Below are 19,951 nucleotides of genomic sequence, written 5' to 3' on the forward strand. Positions count from 1 at the left end.
AGAAGCCTTATGTAAGTTTAAGTCTATACTCGTTTAGATATTACTCATATTGCAACACACTAGATATGTCTAGATTAATGTGTAGCATCTAATGGAGTATTACAATATCTTTAAAAGAAACGAGAGACTACAATTTAAAGAAGAAGTGAGAATTAAAACCGGTTTATTACTCTAACTTTGAGATATTCAAAGATTATAAAATGCAGTTTCGGGTATATCTTTATGTCAGCAGACAAAACCTATTTCATGGAGGAGTCATAATGCACTGATATTAAACAACCTAAGTTATAACGACATAACATGGTCACTAAATGTTGGAAATTTAATCAATGGACTCATAAGTTTATTAACTCCATATAATGTTTTGAAGAATTAGTGTGATAAAGTCAGCTACCATAACTCCTTGAACAGTAACAGTTCAAGAGGTGCTGCATTAAGTTTCGATACGCAATTAATTATTCGTTTATGAACGAATTGAGGAAACTAAGTTTTGTATCGAATACATTCATGATATGCTTAAGGATCCTATAACTGAAGGGCTATTACCCATAAGTCTTATTAAGAGAGCTCATAGACGGGTATTAGTTAATAGTCGTGCGCAATTGCATATCGTACTATGAATGACTAAGTATTAGTTAATTTTCCTCAAGTTTGATTTTGTATGTCTGTTAGAATATGTTCAACCGGTATAATGGCATATAGACAAATAAAAGTTACAAATCAAACAAAGGGCTTACGCGTATTTTGATCATGATGATTAGGTTTTAAATTAAGGCTATAGTATGATTAATGGGGGTCCTGAGTCGCATAATGATTCAACGGCTGTATTTTTCTGCTATAGTACTTGTTTAAGGCTAAAATGAGTGTTAACTCCTGATCAGGCTTATCTAATACTCATAGTAAATGATTACTCGGCTAAGTGGGAGAATGTAAGATTAAATATATTACGTATTAATATTTAATCTATAGCCATCATAATCATTTACATTATAGAGATCAAAATATATTAGAACCTATTATTTAATTAGTTGGTAATTGTTGATGGACCATATTACCCTTAGTAACTAATTAGGTTTCCTCCTGGGTGCTTATATAAGGAGAGTTATGTGGAGGTTTAGGGGTTACTCAGTTACACAATTCACACACCCCATTAGCCATAACATCATCACGAAACCTCCTCTCCATAACCGATACCCCTTTTCGGTTCTCTAAGTCCCCATCATCAGTCAGCACCCTAAGGAGGAACCAGATCAAGATGACAGGCATGTCGAACTCCATTACTGGATTCTCCTCTGCACTATCTGCTGTGACAGGTATGATTTATATGTTTTCCTTCATGCATAAACAGAACTGAACCAACAGTAAGAATTTTGATAATTAATTGCAGAAATAATAACACCGTTGATTGCGATTTGCATATGGCAATTTTCAGATGTCAATTTGATGGCTGTTCGCTGAGATCAAACAAAACAGATTGAATGAACAGAATTATCACCATTACTGGCAATCGTGGGTTGTTATTTTATTCACAAATGGAGATTCAGGGGGTTAGAAAGAATTTCGCGGGCGGGAGCGGTTGGTAAAGTACAATAGAATGGTGAGAAATGTAAAACTTATTTATTATAGAATGTTTAGTTTGATGTGGGATGGTGAGAAATGTAAAACTTATTTATTATAGAATGTTTAGTTTGATGTGGGAATTTAGATCCAAGCGGTGTGTTTGAAAGAACGCCACTTATTGCGGTGAAATGACAACTCAAACGGTGTCTATAATGGCACATCTTGGTTTGGGGGTATTATTTAAAGAGTGTGTATAAAGGACGCGACTTTTAAACGAAAGGACATGACTCAACAATATACAACATATATTATAATTTTCTAACGGACACTACTTTTAAACGAACGGACATGACCCAAGTTGCTTTTTGTTGGGTTATGTAATGTGTCCAAAATAGGTTAGATTGATTAAATGTGTAAGATGTGTGATAAAAATAACAAAATTTTTGGAAAAACAGACACTTGACAAAGCCCTGTGTATGGTAGATACGACCCCGTGTCAAAAGTGCCAGTACCAAATTTATCCAGAAGGCAAACACTGTTCTTCCATACTGTTCCTTCAAACCCTATGTTTTCAGCCACTTTGTTATCCTCCAGAATCTTGGGGACACGTTTCATTTCCTTGCTCTTATTCAGCGTAATCGGAAGTGGGGTTTGGGGATTTGGGGCGCCAGTGGGACATGGGTGAGTTGTTTTTTCTCAAAAATCACTTAGAGAGAAATATCCGATGAGAAATCTTAAATGCCTCCTGCTTTGCTACTTAAATCATCGCTTCTGATTGAAATCGTTGATTTGTTCTTAAATTGTCTGTTTTGTTGAGATATTAAAAGAGTTATAGGTCATGGAATTAAGAAATCGTCCGAGAGAGACAAATTGGGAGTCTGGAATTGAGAAATCGATTGAGATGGAAAGGTCTAGAATCTTTGTGTGTGAGAGAGAGTGTGTGAGAAATAAGTAAGAGAAAGTTAGGTTTGAATTTTGAATTGAGATCTAAGTATTTGTTTCCCGCCTGTGAGTGTGAGGTTTTTTTTTTTTTTAAAGGGTTATCCAGGTGAATTTTATACCAACCAAACCATATAAAACAAATGAAGGGTAGAGTACCCCGGTTATTTTTACTTATGCATGGTATGGTTGTACCTCAAGCTATACGGCTTGCACCTCTTAAAAAGTGACAAATGACCAAAGTTGCTCCTCCTATATGCATATTATATAAAGTATATATATAAATATATATATATATATATATATATATATATATTATTGTTTGGAATTGTATATAGTCATGTTGTTGTCCACACATTGAGTAAAACCCGAATTACACATGCAAATATTTTCCTTTGATGTGCATTAGGTTACTAGACGGTCTGGTAAGACTTAGAAGAGGCTCAAGGGTTTTTCAAATGAAAATTAATGATGTTTTTGAAGTAGAAAGAAGATGAAGTGCCTCATATTGATCCCGAAACAAGAAAGATCGTCATGAAAGACACGCGTCATGACATATCAATTGGTGCTTAAAGAAGGGATGACTAGAAACTCTGTGTTAAACAAAGGTTAGAAGAGAACAAAGTAGAAATAAAGAAGCTTTATATAAGAAAGTTGGCTCAGTTTAGATGATATAGTTATGGTCTTTCACAATGAAATCTCATAGATTTAAGGACGTCCGTCGGCCTTTGTAATTATATAAAAGATACAATGAATATAGTGTAATAAGCTTAGGTTAGTTGAGTTATGTTTTATGCATGTTGGCCAATGGTGGATTCAATAATTTTTTTACTGGATTCGTTTTGGTAGATTCTTATCATTTTTCAAACCCGGGGGGGGGGGGGGGGGGGGGGGGTTCAGGAACCCCCAAAACCCCCTTGGATCCGCCCCTAATGTTGGGTTAATTTTGGACTAAAATATATGTAAATCTCGTCTCTTAAGTTTCATCATGTATGTGTGTCTATATATATATATATAGGTTAGAGTAAAATGAAAAATTATACGAATTGAGAGAACTTAAAGAACTTGGTTCTACGAAAGGGTTTTTCAATTTTTTTTCACTAAAAATCCTACAAAAATCAACTTTTCAGAAAAAAAAAAAAACTATTTTTTTTTTCATTTACGGCAGCCGTAAATGCTGCAAAAACTGATATCATGCTTATGTCATCACCTTTTTTACAATTGTTGTAAGGGGCCGAAAAACACCATTTCGAATTTCTTTTTTATTTTATTTTTTATGGCAGTCTTTCTGAACATTTTAATATAGGGGTGTAAAAAATGGGGGCAAAACTCGCACGGGAATGCCAAGTTCTCTAAGTACTCATAACTTGGAGTGGTTTTCCCGTGATCTTGATCCTATATATATATATATATATATATATATATATATATATATATATATATATATATATATATATATATATATGGGAATGATAAAATGAAAACCACGTGAGTTGAAAAAACTCAAGAAACCCTTGTAAAAACCCTATGTAAGATTTTTATTTTTTTCTAAAAAGTAGGGAATGTAACATACATATATTTAAATATTAAAAAAAAACAAAAAAGCGCCGATTAGTTTTTTTTTAAATGTTAAAAATCCCATGTTACATAATATATATGTCCAAAAAAATGTAACATACAAATTTTGAACATTTAAAAAAAAACTAGTTGGCTCTTTTTACAATTTTTTTTTATAAAAATGTTTAAATATATGTATGTTACATAGGGTCTTCTTGAGTTTTTTCAACTCAAGTAAGTTTTCTTCCTATATTTCACATATATATATGTGTATGTGTGTGTGTATACATATAAGGGATGGTTCAATTGAAAACTCATAGTTAAAGAGAAAACTTGAAAACTCCCCGTTAATGGGGGAATGTGACTTTAAATGAAGGAGGGGTAACATTGGAAAAAATATATAACTTTTCAAACATTTCTATATTCTTTGTTATTAGGTTATAAGGTGTAGTCATGACCCTCAACCATTAACCTCCATGTCAGCGATATGTCACCCCACTCTCATCCCAAATCCACCATCCTTTATGGTGTGGTTATGACCCAAACCACCATCTCCATTTTTTTAAAATTTATTTTGTGTAAAATATATTTAACTAATTAAGGAAAGTGAGGTGCATGGTTAGCATGCTTTAATCCATGGGAACCATGGTGGTTCCCTAAGGGGGTGGTGTAGCACATCATCCACCATCCTAGGTGGCAATCCATGACCCATCCCATGCCTGCATATCCTTTAGCCATAAGATCATAATTTTTTTTATTTTGTTTGACTGTATTCGAGCATATTTTTTTGATATAAAAAAATTGATGTGTTGTACTTTTATGGTTAGGTTTTGGGATTTAGTTTAGTTTAGCTTTTAGGATTAGGTTTTTGGGGGTTTAGGTTTCGGGTTTAGTTTTTAGGTGCCGGGGGGGGGGGGGTTAGGTTTTTAGGGGTGAGGGGTTGGCTGATTTATGTTTTTCGTAGTATTGCACATGTGTAATACTATTTTTAAACTTTTTTTATCTTAAAATGCTAGATTTATACTCAAAAAAGTTAAAAAAAATAAAATAAAAAAAAATTAGTGTGTATTTTTAAGAGTTTTCTCTTGAACCCTCCCTGTATGTTAACTGAAAAATCTGACCAGATTTTGTTTTTAGATGAAAATGACAACAAAATTGAAACCACATGAACCCAGATTCAAAAGGTTTGAGTTTTGAACTAAAGTGATAAAAGTGACCAAACCTCAGAGACCATTTTAGCAGTTCACTATATATAGTGGGAATGACCACGCATTGCGGCGGGTGTCCCGACTAATATTAGATTTAATAATGATGTCTATTATATATGTTGAATTGCAAGGTCAATCCATGTAACAAAGTAGCACATCTAAAATGAAAATGTATTGAAAACTCTTTGTTAAGGGTTAGTTCGGGTACCAATCATTCAATGAAATATAACATTCAGTTTACTTTCTCTTCACCTTTGGTCTTTGTTTATTTCCATCCATATCTAAGGGGCTGTTTGGTAGTCTCTTAATGGCCATTCAGATGCTACCTTTTAATGGTTTAAAACATCTGAATGAATAAGAGGTAACCTCAAGTCTGAATGGTTAAGAGGTAACCTCTGAATGGTAAATCATCACATGTCACATTCTTCTACCTTCTCATTGGTAAAATTCTTAATGGTTCCATTAAGAGGTAGCCTTTTAATGACCATTGATAGGCTACCAAACAGCCCCTAAGTGATTTAAATAGTTAATTATAGATGATTATGAAAATAAAAAAATGGAAAGACTGTTTTGTACAAGATGGATGATGATATGGAGCGACAGGTGGAAGGAGGCCAGCTGTTGAGGTAACTTTCGACCGGTTACCTTAATCGCTATTTTTCTAATTTACCAGTTTGGCCCAGTAAACAAGTTGAAATTGTCATCTCTAATTAGAGCAAAACTGAAAAATTAAATACCTATTTAATTTAAACTGGACAATTTCAAACCGATCTTCATCGTTCGCTCCAACAAGAATCTCTAAAACTGGTGCAAGTTCAGCCTTATCAGCAATTATATTCCTACATTTTCCATCATCTTGTATACATTTCGATAATAAACGAACGACTGTGAATCGTTCTTCAGTCCACTTAGATTCCAAACTACTAATAATACATTTAATGAGTTAAGTTCTTGTGAAAATAAAATTATCGTACAAAACGTACGAAGTGAAAGAAAGTCAAAAAAGTGGCGGTGGCATTTTGGTAATTATCAGCAACTTCAAAATTACTCTAGTAGAGTAATTTTGAACTTCTGTAGGGTAATTTTGTAAAAGCTCAAGTAGAGTAATTTTGGTCGTGTAGGGTAATTATCAAAATTGTAGGGTAATTATCAAAATTACACTAACCCCCCCCACCCCCCAAAAACCTAAAAAAACCTCACCCCCCCCCCCACCCCCCAAAAACCTAAAAAAACCTAACCCCCCCCCCCCTAAAACCTAAAAAAACCTAAACCCCCCCCCCACCCCCACCCCCAAAAACCTAAAAAAACCTAACCCCAGTAAAATGAAACCAGTAAAATGGGTTGAATGAGTTATGGGTCAAACAAGTTAAAAGTCTTGTGAAGCCCATTTTGATGCATCAAACATTAAACCTCCTAATTCATTTCATTCAAAAGCTATATCATAACTTTTAAAAATTATTCAAAAGCTAGGACAAAAGATGTTGCAAAAATTAAGGTCAGCTTGGCCCGATTCATATATAAATGACCCATTTTGACCCGTGAAACCACCTAATTTCCATCTCTAGTTGACACACAGACAGAACGCAATGTTTACAATATTCATACATTTCCCTTCCTGCAGTGCAGTGCACCGAATGCACTAATGTCAAAACCACCAGAAAATTTGCCTTTTGCACCTGCGCCAATCATATTAAAGTATTAAGTTCACATTACAACTAATGGTTTAAAAAAACAATCAAGTTTTTAAGCATTAACATTACCTGTAACAACTATGGCCTTCACATTGTGCCTTTTATGACCTACAAAAGAAACAAGTACTATTTTTAAAAATGATATCCCCAAATATTTATGCCCTTTACAATTTATGGGTTCATGCGTTTGCATAAAATTTTCTTGGCAGTTACCTGAAATTAATTGGGGAATATAGTAGCAGCCCAAAGTGTACAGATCTCCGATAACCGCCTCCTTGTCGGCGAGTTGTTGCTGGAGATCGGAAGATTCCGATTCTAGAACAGCTGAAATCGTATGAAATTAAAGTAATATATGATAAATTAAAATCCTAAAAGCTGATTAATCCCACCGAAAAATGCAAAAAAAAAGCAAAATTACCTGGTGAATCCCTAAAAACGCAAGATGTTTCAGTTTCTGCATTCAAATGGGCCCAATTTTAATATGTTCTTTTGTAATTAGGGTTTCAAACATTGGGTACTGTAATAACAAAATCCTAATAACAAAATCCTGAAGAAGTCCACATAATCCATGATGAAATTTATGTACATCATACTTCACAACAAATCAAATACCAAAAATCATAGAAATAACCCCTATAAAAGCCTATCTACTGTACATTACAATGGAGGAACCCTCAATACACACAAAAAAGAAACCCATAAAAGCCTATCTCGGGCACATTACAATGAAGGAATCCTCATACAATACATACAGGAAAAAACCCTATGAAAGCCGCACATTAGAATGGAGGAACATCTACTTCAACCAATCACCATTTCCATAAACATACATAATAAATGAATTGAAAATCATACCATCCATGAACCGGACCAGAAACCAATCTACTCGTGGAGGTAAAATTAGGCCAATTAACGAAACTCCGCACCAATCCATCACCACCACAGCTTCCAAATATCTCCGAATCCTTGTTATGATCCAAACTGGTTCCTGTTTGATCGGTTCTGTAAGAAAGTCAAGAGGGCGTAGTTTAGGGACCGAAACGACGCCAGATTAGAAGTACAAAGGTGTAGCCAATTGCAGAAGCTTCCATGGAGGATAAGAGAGGAAATCGAATTAAAGAAAATACCTTTTTGACAGAGATGGCAGTCTTGCACTGAAAGGGCTCGTCGGAACCCTAATCGTCTCGCCAGAAATCTTCACAACGCCATGTTAGTTTCTGTCGCCGTAAAGTCACTCCAACTCGACCTGAATCAAACATGTGAACCACAAGATTCATCTGCCCGAATCCTAATAACCCTGACTTGCGACAGAACCCTAAAGCCACCGTTGTTGGAGGATGACGCGTAGGGTTTGTTCTGTAGATAGTTGAAGACACTGCCATGGTTTCGATTACATTCAGATGGTTTCATTCTTCAGGAGGTTTGGAAGAGAAAGAGTGAGAAAATGTTTCCTTCGAAGAGAAACCATCGGTCTCTCTATCAAGTTGGAGAGTCACCAAAGTTGTAATACCTGCGAGGAATGGTCGAAGAAGGAAGAGACGTAGAATGGGAACTGAATAGCTTTCGACAATTAACGCAGGTGGAGGTTTACTTTTATACGCTTGTGCTGTCTTAAAATGTTAGATTTCTTTACAATTTTGTCCCTATAAAACAAGCTTTCATTAGTTGTACATATTGCATAAAATGATGAACGTCATCTAAAATTACATGTGTGTACATCACTTCTTTTTTTTATAATAGTATAGATATAGATATAGATATATATATATATATGTATTTTTATAATATTTAGTTAGTTATAATTATATCTTATATTTTTATACTTATAATAATATACTTATATTTTGAAATTTCCATTCTCATGTTTGTTGGAGTTAAATGCTTAGTTAGTCATTGTGATTTGTAATTTTAGTAGAGTTGGTCCTCAGATTTTAATAATTACATAGGTAATTTCAAAGGTTGCAAATTTTAAACTTTGTAGATCCTTATCATTATAGAACATTTTACATATACTTAATTGAGAAGGGGTTGGGAAGGGGAGGTATTGGGTTCAAGTCCCACAAACAACAGGAAATTAAAGAAATTAGCCGTTAAAAAAAATTATTTGAGAAATTTACTATAGATTAGTGATGAGGTTCACTCGAACTCGAGTTTAAAAATTACAACTAATGGGATAACTTATGTAATTATTGAAGTATAATTCTATAATAATTGAAAACCAGAAGGAACAACAAGAAATTTATTTAACTCTGTATAGTGAGGTAATTATTAATAAATTGTTCGCCGCTATGTAACCGTCGGTCAAACCCACGTTTTAGTTAATCCTGACCGTAATAATTCAGGCGGTTATCTCCAAGATTTAATCTCATCCGTTCAAACCCCAAAAAAATGGCAGTTTTTTTTCAACGCCAGTTAAAGTTTCCTGTGTTTTCTGCATGTTTTTCGCTACGTGGGTACGCTCCCTCAACCGTTGCCCTACAATTATACAGATACACTCGCTTCCTCATTCACTTTCAAATCTTCTTCCTCTCTCTAAAATTTCTCTGATTCAACTGGTGTTTTGCAGATGTTTCTCTCATACGTTCCTCCATTTACATAAACCTATCGCCAATCCTCCTCCGACTACAACCTTCACCCTAATTCTATCCATAACATCATCAATTTGATTATCATCGACTTTTGGCGGTGTAAAATCCGGAGGGCTCGTGGCAGAAACTGATGTTTTTACCATGAAGCAACCGTGATTTTGCAGTCACCCTGCTCTAATTGTGTATGGTTGAAGGTTATGTTGAAAGGTTACAGGGAAATCAATTTTGGGAACGAATGTTACTTCTAATCACTGCACCAAGTCGGCAATTCAAGTAATTTATTCTAACCTATCAAATTTTGTTGTGATTTTATCTAATTTGACCTAATTTTCACATTTGATCTGATATGTCTTCTTTGTTCGATCACCTCACACAAGAAATCCTCTTCTCAAATCCATAATCATTCAATATCCTCTCTTAGTTCTCTCAAAAAAATCAGGGCTCTGATTTTGGGGGTTCTTGGTGGTATAGTCGGCTGTCATAGTGTAACATTTGTGCTTGTAATCATTGTGAACAGTTCAGTTATCAATAAAACAATGTTATTTGATCCCAATGTTTGTTTGGTTGTGTTTTACATTTTTCATGTTTTGACTTTTGTTCAATTTCAAACTCTACATCGCTTTCTGGAGAATTATACACAAACTGGTGACATAAACGTACTCAGTTTAATGCGACAAATACTCCGGAACATCAACATATACTCAACATACCTTAAATAACCTTTATATAACTTAGAAATAAGTTTTGAAGGCTTTGGTATGGCAAAAACAAGTTAATTCGCTTACAGGGACTAAACTTGACAAACTGCGAAAGTATGCCAATTTGAACTGTAACGAACATTCCGGAACATGTCCATAAGTTAAACATACCATAAAAATCCTTTACATAGCTTAGAAATAGGCTTTGAGGGGTTTGGTATGCTAAAATAAACTTTTGGATCATTCAGGGACTAAAAGTGTCAAAAAGTGCACAAGTTTGCACTTTCGCGCATAACTTACGTTCTGAATACATCCGGACATCCAAAAATTTATGTAAGCATTATAATATTATGCCTTAGTGTTTGGCATGAGAAAAATCCATTCGTCGCGTCATTTGGATCGTTTTTCGCGCTTATGCGCATTCCGTCGTAATTTACCGAACATCGCGATCGTACGGCCAAACGAACCAACATCCGACATATTTTTGAGCATGTTTCATGTCCACAATGTTTAGGCATCATTTTAGGGCCTTAAAGTTGGCTTTATGGGCCTTAGAAGTGTCGGAAATGGCTTAAACATGCAACAGGGACCAAAACTGCCATTTCTGAAAGTATGTGCAGATCAGACATGCCCAGGCGGCCCGCCTGAGTTTTGTCTGATCCTGATGCGGGCCGCATGGCCCCTACAGTGGCAGAAACTTTGTTTTCTTGCAAAATTTGGCCTTTCAAACACACCAAAGGGCAATGCCCTTTCACAATCTCAGGAGTTAAGGGTCATTTTGAGCCACCACAACATCTTGACAAGTGTACGCATAAGATCGTGGCACGATATTCAAGAAACGATCCTAACGGCTTTACTTTTCCTATAAATACCCCCCCCCCTTTTGGTTAAAACCCACAAAAATCTGATCTAAAGCTCTAAGTTGGAACCTTTGTTTCATACCTGAGCCATTTTGATCTAGATTAGCATTCGGGGACCCTTCGTAAGTGTTCTTTCGTTCTTTTATTCGCTTTTCGAGTCCGAAAGTCAAAGTTTTGCTTGACTTTCTGTGTGACCAGCCTATAGTCAACACGAAGTTCATGGAACTTCATAACGTGAGCGTGATCACGATGGTTATAGTCCATGGCAACTATACCTACTAATTACCACGTTATCTAGGCTCAGTGACGAGTCGTAGTTTCGGCCAAAATGCGCATTCTTGCGTATTTTGTAACCAAACTACTTGTGAGCATCAAAGCCGTTTGTTTTGATGCCAAACCTGTTTTCTAAACTTAGTTAAGCATGTCCTAACATGCTTAGCTCGTCACTTTTAGTTTAGTGCATATATAGGGTCGTAAGGTAAGCGATCTAAACAATCGCTTATACTTTCGAACCCGACCCATTTGGTCGATCATTAGGATCCGACCAAACACATTAGGTGAACATAGCTATAACCTTCCGAGGTTATACCTTATGGCCACGATGTTAGGCGTTCTAAACGCGTTCTACGGGAACGACGCATTAAGGTAGCATAAGCTACCTAAACGAGTCATAATGGGTCGCAAGCACTTAGGTTAGGTTTCATTTTAGTATGTAGGATTTGTTAAACCATATTTCACGAGTCTCCATGCTCGTTTGGTTTATGAACCCGCATACTATCCGATCCTTCCGATTTTGGTCCGGTATATTAACATAGCTACCTATTAGGTGTCGTTTGATATTCCGTGATCTTTAGCATTATTTGGTTTTTATACAAGAACTTCAAAGCAATCTCAGGTGAGTACATTGAACCCCATCTTTTACTGTTTTCTAAACTGTTTTGGGGTGAAACACATGTGCCTACTTGTTACTTTCATGCTTTCCATGTTTTCACATCATATACCTGCTATGATTCGTTAGTACATTATAGTACATGATTACATTACATTTCATGCTATGTATGCCCATTGTGTGCGTACTTAGTACATTGTTTTACATTACATTTCATGCTATGTATGCCCATTGTGTGCGTACTTAGTACATTGTTTTACATTACATTTCATGCTATGTATGCCCATTGTGTGCGTACTTAGTACATCGTTTCACATTACATTTCATGCTATGTATGCCCATTGTGTGCGTACTTAGTACATTGTTTCACATTACATTTCATGCTATGTATGCCCACTATGTGCGTACTTAGTACATTGTTTTACATTACATTTCATGCTATGTATGCCCATTGTGTGGTACTTAGTACATCGTTTCACATTACATTTCATGCTATGTATGCCCATTGTGTGCGTACTTAGTACATCGTTTCACATTACATTTCATGCTATGTATGCCCATTGTGTGCGTACTTAGTACATTGTTTCACATTACATTTCATGCTATTTATGCCCATTGTGTGCATACTTAGTACAATTGTTTACATCACATGCCTTCATTTTGGTATGACATTTGGTTTGTTTAACATGGAACAATACATTCATTAACATTGATCACGCCATTCGTTAGTAGGTAGTGGTACCATAGGAATTGACAACTCCCGTTCCTGAAATCCTGGGTTTGTTTGGATTGGAAGGAATGACCGAATTCGATATACATAACTTAGATAAACCTTTAATTTGTTTAAGGGTTTATCGCCACAGTCTCAAGGCTTGGATGTATGCATTTTCACAATACCGCATAAATGTTAATATCAGTAGAGCATGCATTGTTCCACAAAACATAACGTTGATTTAAACCATGTTTTACTTCAACACCTTTGTCACACCCCGATTTCCACGTGTCTCACCGGTGGGCCCGGTGGGGGATTACTGTGACGTAGTTGGCAACAATATAGTCAAACCACACAATATTTGAATGCACAGCGGAAGCATAAAGATAATTATATTTCAACCATTGTTTGTAATATCAATGTATTACGAATAGTCGAAAGGTATCCACAGGGGATCAAATAAAAATATAAGTATTGTTCAACAGACGTAGGCATCTTAAGCTTGCGAGACTCTTTATGATGCTAAGGAGAAATATCCAGCCAATTACGCATAGTACCTGCATTTAGTCTTTTTGGGAAAATACGTCAGTTTACACTGGTAAATACATTCAACCGACACTTTTGTAAAATGTTTATTAAAACTGATTTGAATGCACAAGGCACAAACTCTTTTATAACTTGGGAGAATTATTTAAATTTATAATCTTGTGAACGGATTACATGTTCCTTATGCGTTCAGTAGCCCGGATCAAGTCCGGGTTAAAGATCAATAGACACACCACCATATTCTTTTGTGCACTGACGGGTGTACGCCTACACCCCGCGCTTAAGTCGTGGCCATTTCGTAAAATGATGCCAGGGATATCCGGGACATGGTCATTAACCCCCCAAAGGCTTTTAAGTAACAAGACTGTTTAAACGAGCCGATCAAATTTATTCAACTACCCACTCAACGGTGGAGAATTTGATGCCCGATCAAGCGGTATGCTATATACCGTAGCCCAAGCCCGTATAACGGAAAATAAGTTAAAAGTATTTACCTTTGCAAGTATAAGTCCTTAAATCGAAATAAATTGCAGATAGCTTTTACTGGTCTCCTATTCTGGAACGGAGGTTTAATATAACCTATTAGAATCCTAACGGGTCTTTAACTTAGCCGTAGCTTGGACCGGTCAGTTTCAAAGGATAGTTACGGTTTAATCGTGTGAAAGGCGAAAACCGTGAATGGAATGTGATTTGGACCCAACAAGTTTGAAGACTTGTTTTATATGGGTATAATAACCACACTCTGGATTTTTGGGTCAAAACAATATGGTTTGACCCGTTTCGGCTAGTTTATGTAAACCAGTTACATAAGCCGAACCGTGCGCGCAAAAGGCGTAAGGGGTAACCGTAAGAGTCCTACACTGGTTTCCTAAGGCAATATGCTTCAAAGAGGTTGTGGTATTTGTAGGATACCTTCCATAATGCCCGTAACGATTTTAAATCCATTTTATGCCCCGTAGGGGTATTTCGGTCATTTTAAAGATTATAAAAGAGGTTTCTGAGTTCTACAGGAAATTTGGGTTTCCTGAACAGTTTATAAAGTCTAAAATACTTTATTTTTATTTAAAATCAGTAGCAACTGGAATCGGGTCAAAAGACCTTGTAGAACTCAAGTTATGGCCGAAAAGGGTATATTCGGTATTTACCGAACCGTTGCCATAACCGCAGGTTATGAGCAGGTTAAAAGTAATTAAAAATCTTTAAAAATCCCAAAATATTATTTTACATCAGTGTGTAAAAGGTTTGATGTCGAAATCTGGGTTTAGATAAGCGTTATGCTAATTGCGCTATTTAATTACAAAGTTTCCGTAATTTGCGCTATTTAGCATAACTCCTATTCTGGACCTCAGATTGACGTGAAATTTTAGGGACATGCTTAGAAATCAGTAACTAAGGTTATGGTTCTTTCACATGTCCGAAATTCTCGTTTTAAATTAGAAAGGGCGTTACGGTCAACTTTTAAGCATTTAACGGAAATGTGTAAAAGACTCGGACAAACAACGAACCGGTCACAGAGGGTTATACCATCATGTAACCTGGTCCTAAGAGAGTCCTAAGGCATATCTAAATCATACTTTAACGGGTCAGAACTGAAGTCAAAGCAATAGTCAAAGCTTTGCGACTTTCGGCTCCGAACCGGGTCAAAATAGCAAATGGTCGGATCAAACAAGCTTAGACTAGTTAATATAGTTATTGTCATGTTTTATGAGTGTTTAAACAGGTTACACATCATCTACATTACTGATTATGCATTAAATCGCAAAATGGCATTTCTGTTGACTTTTTCTAAGCACGTTTGACTCGACATTCGGACTAGTTAGAGTGGGAATCAGAGGCTGCCCTTTTAGGGGTTTAAAGCCCACATGATTACCAACATATAACTACCTTTGATTCGACAAACCACTGGACCATTTGTGATTTATCGCAAAGTCAATCGTTAATTACGACGGATTGACTTTTAAGCTAAACTATGCATAAACTAAGCCACAAAAGGTTAGGCACACTTACAGAAGCTTGGTGCACGACTAGGGATGTTAGAAGAATGCTTGAGAGCTCCAGAGATGATCAAGAGAGTAGGTTTGAGGTGTGATGAACATTGGTGCAATGCATTGGCTTTTATAGTGAATTTCCATGCTCAAGATCATTACAACTCACTCTACAATGGTTCATGGATGATCAGCAGGTGTCCTATAGTGCTAGGGGACATGTAGAGGGCGCCCATGCTTCAATTAATGCACACAAGATCGTTCACAAGCTCAAACATTGAATCTGTCCAAGAATTCTGCATCTGGGGTCCTTACGCAGCCCGCATTAGAGATCATGCAATATGGACGCGGGCCGCCTGAATATCCATGTCAGTTACCGGATCATCATAAGGCGCGCGGCCCGCATTGGCTTGTTGGTTTCACTCACGCGGCCCGCCTGAGGGTTGATTTCCAAGATTTTCAAATCTTTTGTAATCATTAACCTGACCTTTTGGTTTCGAAGGGGTAACTTTGCGATTTGGCCCTCGATTATTTACGAATAAGGGCCTCGTGACTATTACCCGCATTGTTAAGTCCCCGGTTAGTTTAATTACTATCCGAAAAGCCTTAACTTTGATTGTTGATGCTTTCAACCCCTCGCATACGAATTTGATCATAACTTTCTCGTTTTAAAACGGAACTTCGCGAAATTTATGTCGTATATTCTAGTGAGCGTATTTTACTGTTACAAAGCCTCGGATTCGTCAAAGGGTCACTCAGAGGTATGAATTAAACATGTTGACACAATTAACCCCTGTAGCTTGTAATCTCTCACTTTCTTCCGCGTTTCGCTCCGTACGATCCATGATTTATTCGTTTGAAGGTACGGGCATCATCTAGGGTTACTATACAGTATATTTACCCCTCGTTGACATTTACAACCCTCGAATTTACATACTTTCAAGGATTGTCAACTTTAGTCCTTTATCTAATATTGAATGCCACGTGTAAACTCATGACACGTGTCAACACATTATTGGACACAAAATTTCGAGGTGTTACATCCTCACCCCCTTAAAATAAATCTCGACCTGAGATTTACTGAAATAAATAAGGGTATTTTTCTTTCATCGTGGATTCAACCTCCCACGTGAATTCGGGACCTCTACGGGCATCCCATTTGACCTTAACAATAGGTACATGCTTCCTTTGAAGCTTCTTTACCTGTCGATCTTCAATCGACAAAGGTTGTTCCACAAATTTTAAGCTCTCATCTATGTGCACATTTGTGTGTGGTATCACCAGTGATTCATCAGCGAAGCACTTCTTTAGATTGCAGATGTGGAACACATTGTGAATTCCATTGAGCTCCTCTGGTAAGTTTAACTTGTAGGCAACCGACCCGACACGTTCGATAACCTCGAAAGGTCCTATGTATCTCGGGCTTAGTTTGCCTTTCTTACCGAAACGCATCACCCCCTTCCAGGGTGATACTTTAAGCAACACTTTTTCACCTACCTCGAAGTGAAAATCTTTACGCTTTGGATCTGCGTAACTTTTCTGCCTATCACGGGCAGCCTTGAGACGGTCTCGAATCTGGACAATCTTGTCCGTCGTTTCGAAGACTATCTCTGGTCCTGATAATTGGACATCTCCAACTTCCGCCCAACAAACGGGCGATCTACACTTTCTACCGTATAATGCCTCGAAGGGCGCAACCTTAATGCTGGTATGGTAGCTATTGTTGTAGGAGAATTCGATTAATGGTAGATTCTTATCCCAACTACCACCCAAATCGATAGCACATGCACGTAGCATGTCTTCCAACGTCTGAATAGTATGCTCACTCTGACCGTCTGTCTGAGGATGGTAAGCCGTACAAAAATTCAAACGTGTGCCCAAAGATTGCTGGAAGCTTTTCCAAAAATGAGACGTGTATCTAGTATCTCGGTCAGAGATAATAGACACAGGTATGCCATGTAAGGCTACAATCTTATCAACGTATAACTGGGCTAACATGTCGGAGCTATAAGTCTCCTTGATGGGTAAGAAATGTGCTGACTTAGTCAGTCGATCAACTATAACCCATATTGTATCATTTCCTTTCCTCGTCTTGGGTAACTTGGTAATAAAATCCATAGTTACACATTCCCACTTCCATTCGGGAAGTTCAGGCTGTTGTAGCAAGCCTGACGGCTTTTGATGCTCAGCTTTGACTTGCGCACAAGTCAAGCATTTGGCTACATAAGCGGCTACAGACTTTTTCAAGCCTATCCACCAATAATTCGCCTTTAGATCCTGGTACGTTTTATCTGCTCCAGGATGGACGGAGTATTTAGAACTATGGGCTTCCTGGAGAATGACATCTCGAAGTCCTCCGTAAATTGGAACCCATATTCGTCCATTTAATCGTAAAATTCCGTCCTTGCTAAGAGTTAACTGCTCCTCAGTTACTCCTAACTTTTCTTTAGGATAGTTAGCCTCCAACACAGCTTCCCTCTGTCCAGCTAACAACCTTTCAATCAAATTATTCTTCACTTCAATGCTCTTGGCATTGATTCGGATGGGTTTCACCCTTTCCTTTCGACTAAGGCATCAGCGACCACATTCGCCTTGCCGGGATGATATCTGATTTCACAATCATAATCATTTAAAGTCTCCATCCGACGGCGCTGCCTCATGTTTAATTCCTTCTTATTAAACAGATGTTGTAGGCTCTTATGATCAGAATAGATCACAAACTTGATACCATATAGATAATGCCTCCACAGTTTTAGTGCGAACACAACGGCACCCAACTCCAAGTCATGGGTGGTGTAATTCTTTTCATGCACCTTTAACTGTCTTGAAGCATAGGCAATAACTTTGCCTTTCTGCATAAGCACACATCCTATGCCAGTGTGGGATGCATCGCAGTAAACTACGAACTCTTCGGTACCTTCAGGTAATGTCAGTACATGAGCGTTGCTCAACTTTTGCTTTAGAATATCAAAGGACTCTTGCTGCTTAGGGCCCCAAACGAACTTTACTTTCTTCTTGGTCAAAGAAGTTAAGGGCGCATCAATCCTTGAAAAATTTTCAATGAAACGCCTGTAATATCCTGCTAACCCCAGGAAACTACGAATCTCGGTAGGCGTCTTTGGCTCTTGCCAATTCATGACAGCTTCTACTTTAGCGGGATCCACTTGGATACCACGCTCGCTGACAACATGTCCAAGGAATTGGACTTCTCGAAGCCAGAATTCGCACTTAGAGAATTTGGCATAGAGTTTCTCATGATGCAGGAGTTTGAGAATACAGCGAAGGTGTTTCTCATGGTCAGCTCGGTTTTTCGAGTAGATAAGAATATCGTCGATGAAAACGATGACGAATTTGTCTAAGTACGGCTTGCAGACGCGATTCATGAGATCCATGAACGCAGCCGGTGCATTAGTGAGCCCAAAAGGCATCACTAGGAACTCATAGTGACCATAACGAGTCCTAAACGCAGTTTTATGTATGTCTTCATCTCTGACTTTCAGTTAATGGTATCCTGACCTCAAGTCAATCTTCGAGAAATAACTTACCCCTTGTAGCTGATCGAACAAATCGTCGATCCTCGGCAAAGGATACCTATTCTTGATCGTGACTTTGTTAAGCTCGCGATAATCGATGCACAGACGCATCGATCCGTCCTTCTTCTTGACAAACAGGACAGGTGCTCCCCAGGGAGACGAACTAGGTTTGATGAAACCTTTAGCTAGTAGTTCATCTAGTTGGGTCCTCAACTCCTTCATTTCGATGGGTGCTAACCTGTAAGGTGCTCTAGCCACAGGTGCTGCTCCAGGGATGATATCAATCCTGAATTCTACTTGCCTAACTGGTGGCAAACCAGGTAGATCTTCAGGGAAAACCTCTGGATATTCAGAAATGACGGGGATGTCTTCTATCTTCGGTTTAGGCTCATCAATAATCACTTGTGCCATGTAGATGACACAACCCCTCTTTAAACACTTTGAAGCTTTGAGCATAGTCACTTGCTCAGGCAATCCATATTGGGTATCTCCCCGAATGGTAAGCGATTCACCAGACGGAGTCTTTAACACCACTTGCTTTCTGTTGCAGACGATTTGGGCCTGGTTGTGAGATAACCAGTCCATACCCAATACTATGTCAAAACCGGCCAATTTAAAACACATCAATTAAGGCATAAAACTAACCCTTTTTAAGTACTAATGTTGGAAAAAGAGTGTTTTTGTCTTCCTTTTGTATTTTCAGGATGAAATGAGCTCAAAATCACAAAAGAAGCAAAAAGACCACTAATTCTACCATAAATACAAGAAAAGGAACAAAAGTAGACTGCCCGGACCCTCAACGGCACCTCCCAAAGCAAAAAGGAAGAAACAGAGTCTGAACACGCCCCGTGTCCAGCGAACACGGGGGCGTGCCCAGGAAGCAGCAGAAAAGACAAACCAGTAGAAGCTTCCATTGCCCACCACGGGGCCGTGTCCAGCGAGCACGGGGGCGTGGTGAAAGTACAGCAGGCGCATTAATTGTAATTCGCAATTACAATTAATGAGGAGAGAGAGTGTCAGACGGGCACGGGGCCGTGTCCAGCGGACACGGGGCCGTGTCCAGCCTTCTGTTCAGCCTATAAATAGAGGAGCTTGGCTTCATTCTCTCTCATCCCTTGGCACACCACCTCTCTCACACTTCATCCACCACCCACCACCACCATAACACCATCATCCACCACCATC

At 37.8% G+C, this 19,951-nt stretch overlaps 1 protein-coding gene across 1 annotated transcript; it reads right to left on the reverse strand.

Annotated features, from left to right (window-relative positions):
- Positions 1 to 6,774: 6,774 nt before the first annotated feature.
- LOC110885047 lies at positions 6,775 to 8,589 on the reverse strand. Its single transcript, XM_022132745.2, has 6 exons — positions 8,083 to 8,589; positions 7,811 to 7,957; positions 7,374 to 7,409; positions 7,169 to 7,279; positions 7,025 to 7,063; positions 6,775 to 6,940 (listed from the first exon to the last, which is right to left on the reverse strand). The coding sequence occupies exons 2-6, from the start codon at positions 7,887 to 7,889 to the stop codon at positions 6,864 to 6,866; spliced, it is 342 nt and encodes a 113-aa protein (XP_021988437.1). The 5' UTR covers positions 7,890 to 7,957; positions 8,083 to 8,589; the 3' UTR covers positions 6,775 to 6,863.
- Positions 8,590 to 19,951: the final 11,362 nt, after the last annotated feature.

This window comes from Helianthus annuus, chromosome 10 (genome assembly GCF_002127325.2).
Source record: "Helianthus annuus cultivar XRQ/B chromosome 10, HanXRQr2.0-SUNRISE, whole genome shotgun sequence".
Classification (NCBI taxonomy): Eukaryota; Viridiplantae; Streptophyta; class Magnoliopsida; order Asterales; family Asteraceae; genus Helianthus; species Helianthus annuus.

Excerpts from the sequence above, each read along its gene's own strand:
- LOC110885047 (XM_022132745.2), bottom strand. The coding sequence starts at position 7,889 with ATGGATTGGTGCGGAGTTTCGTTAATTGGCCTAATTTTACCTCCACGA. Across the intron at positions 7,280-7,373 it reads CGTTTTTAGGGATTCACCAG|CTGTTCTAGAATCGGAATCT; the intron begins GTAATTTTGCTT and ends ATACGATTTCAG. Across the intron at positions 6,941-7,024 it reads GAAGGCCATAGTTGTTACAG|GTGCAAAAGGCAAATTTTCT; the intron begins GTAATGTTAATG and ends TGATTGGCGCAG.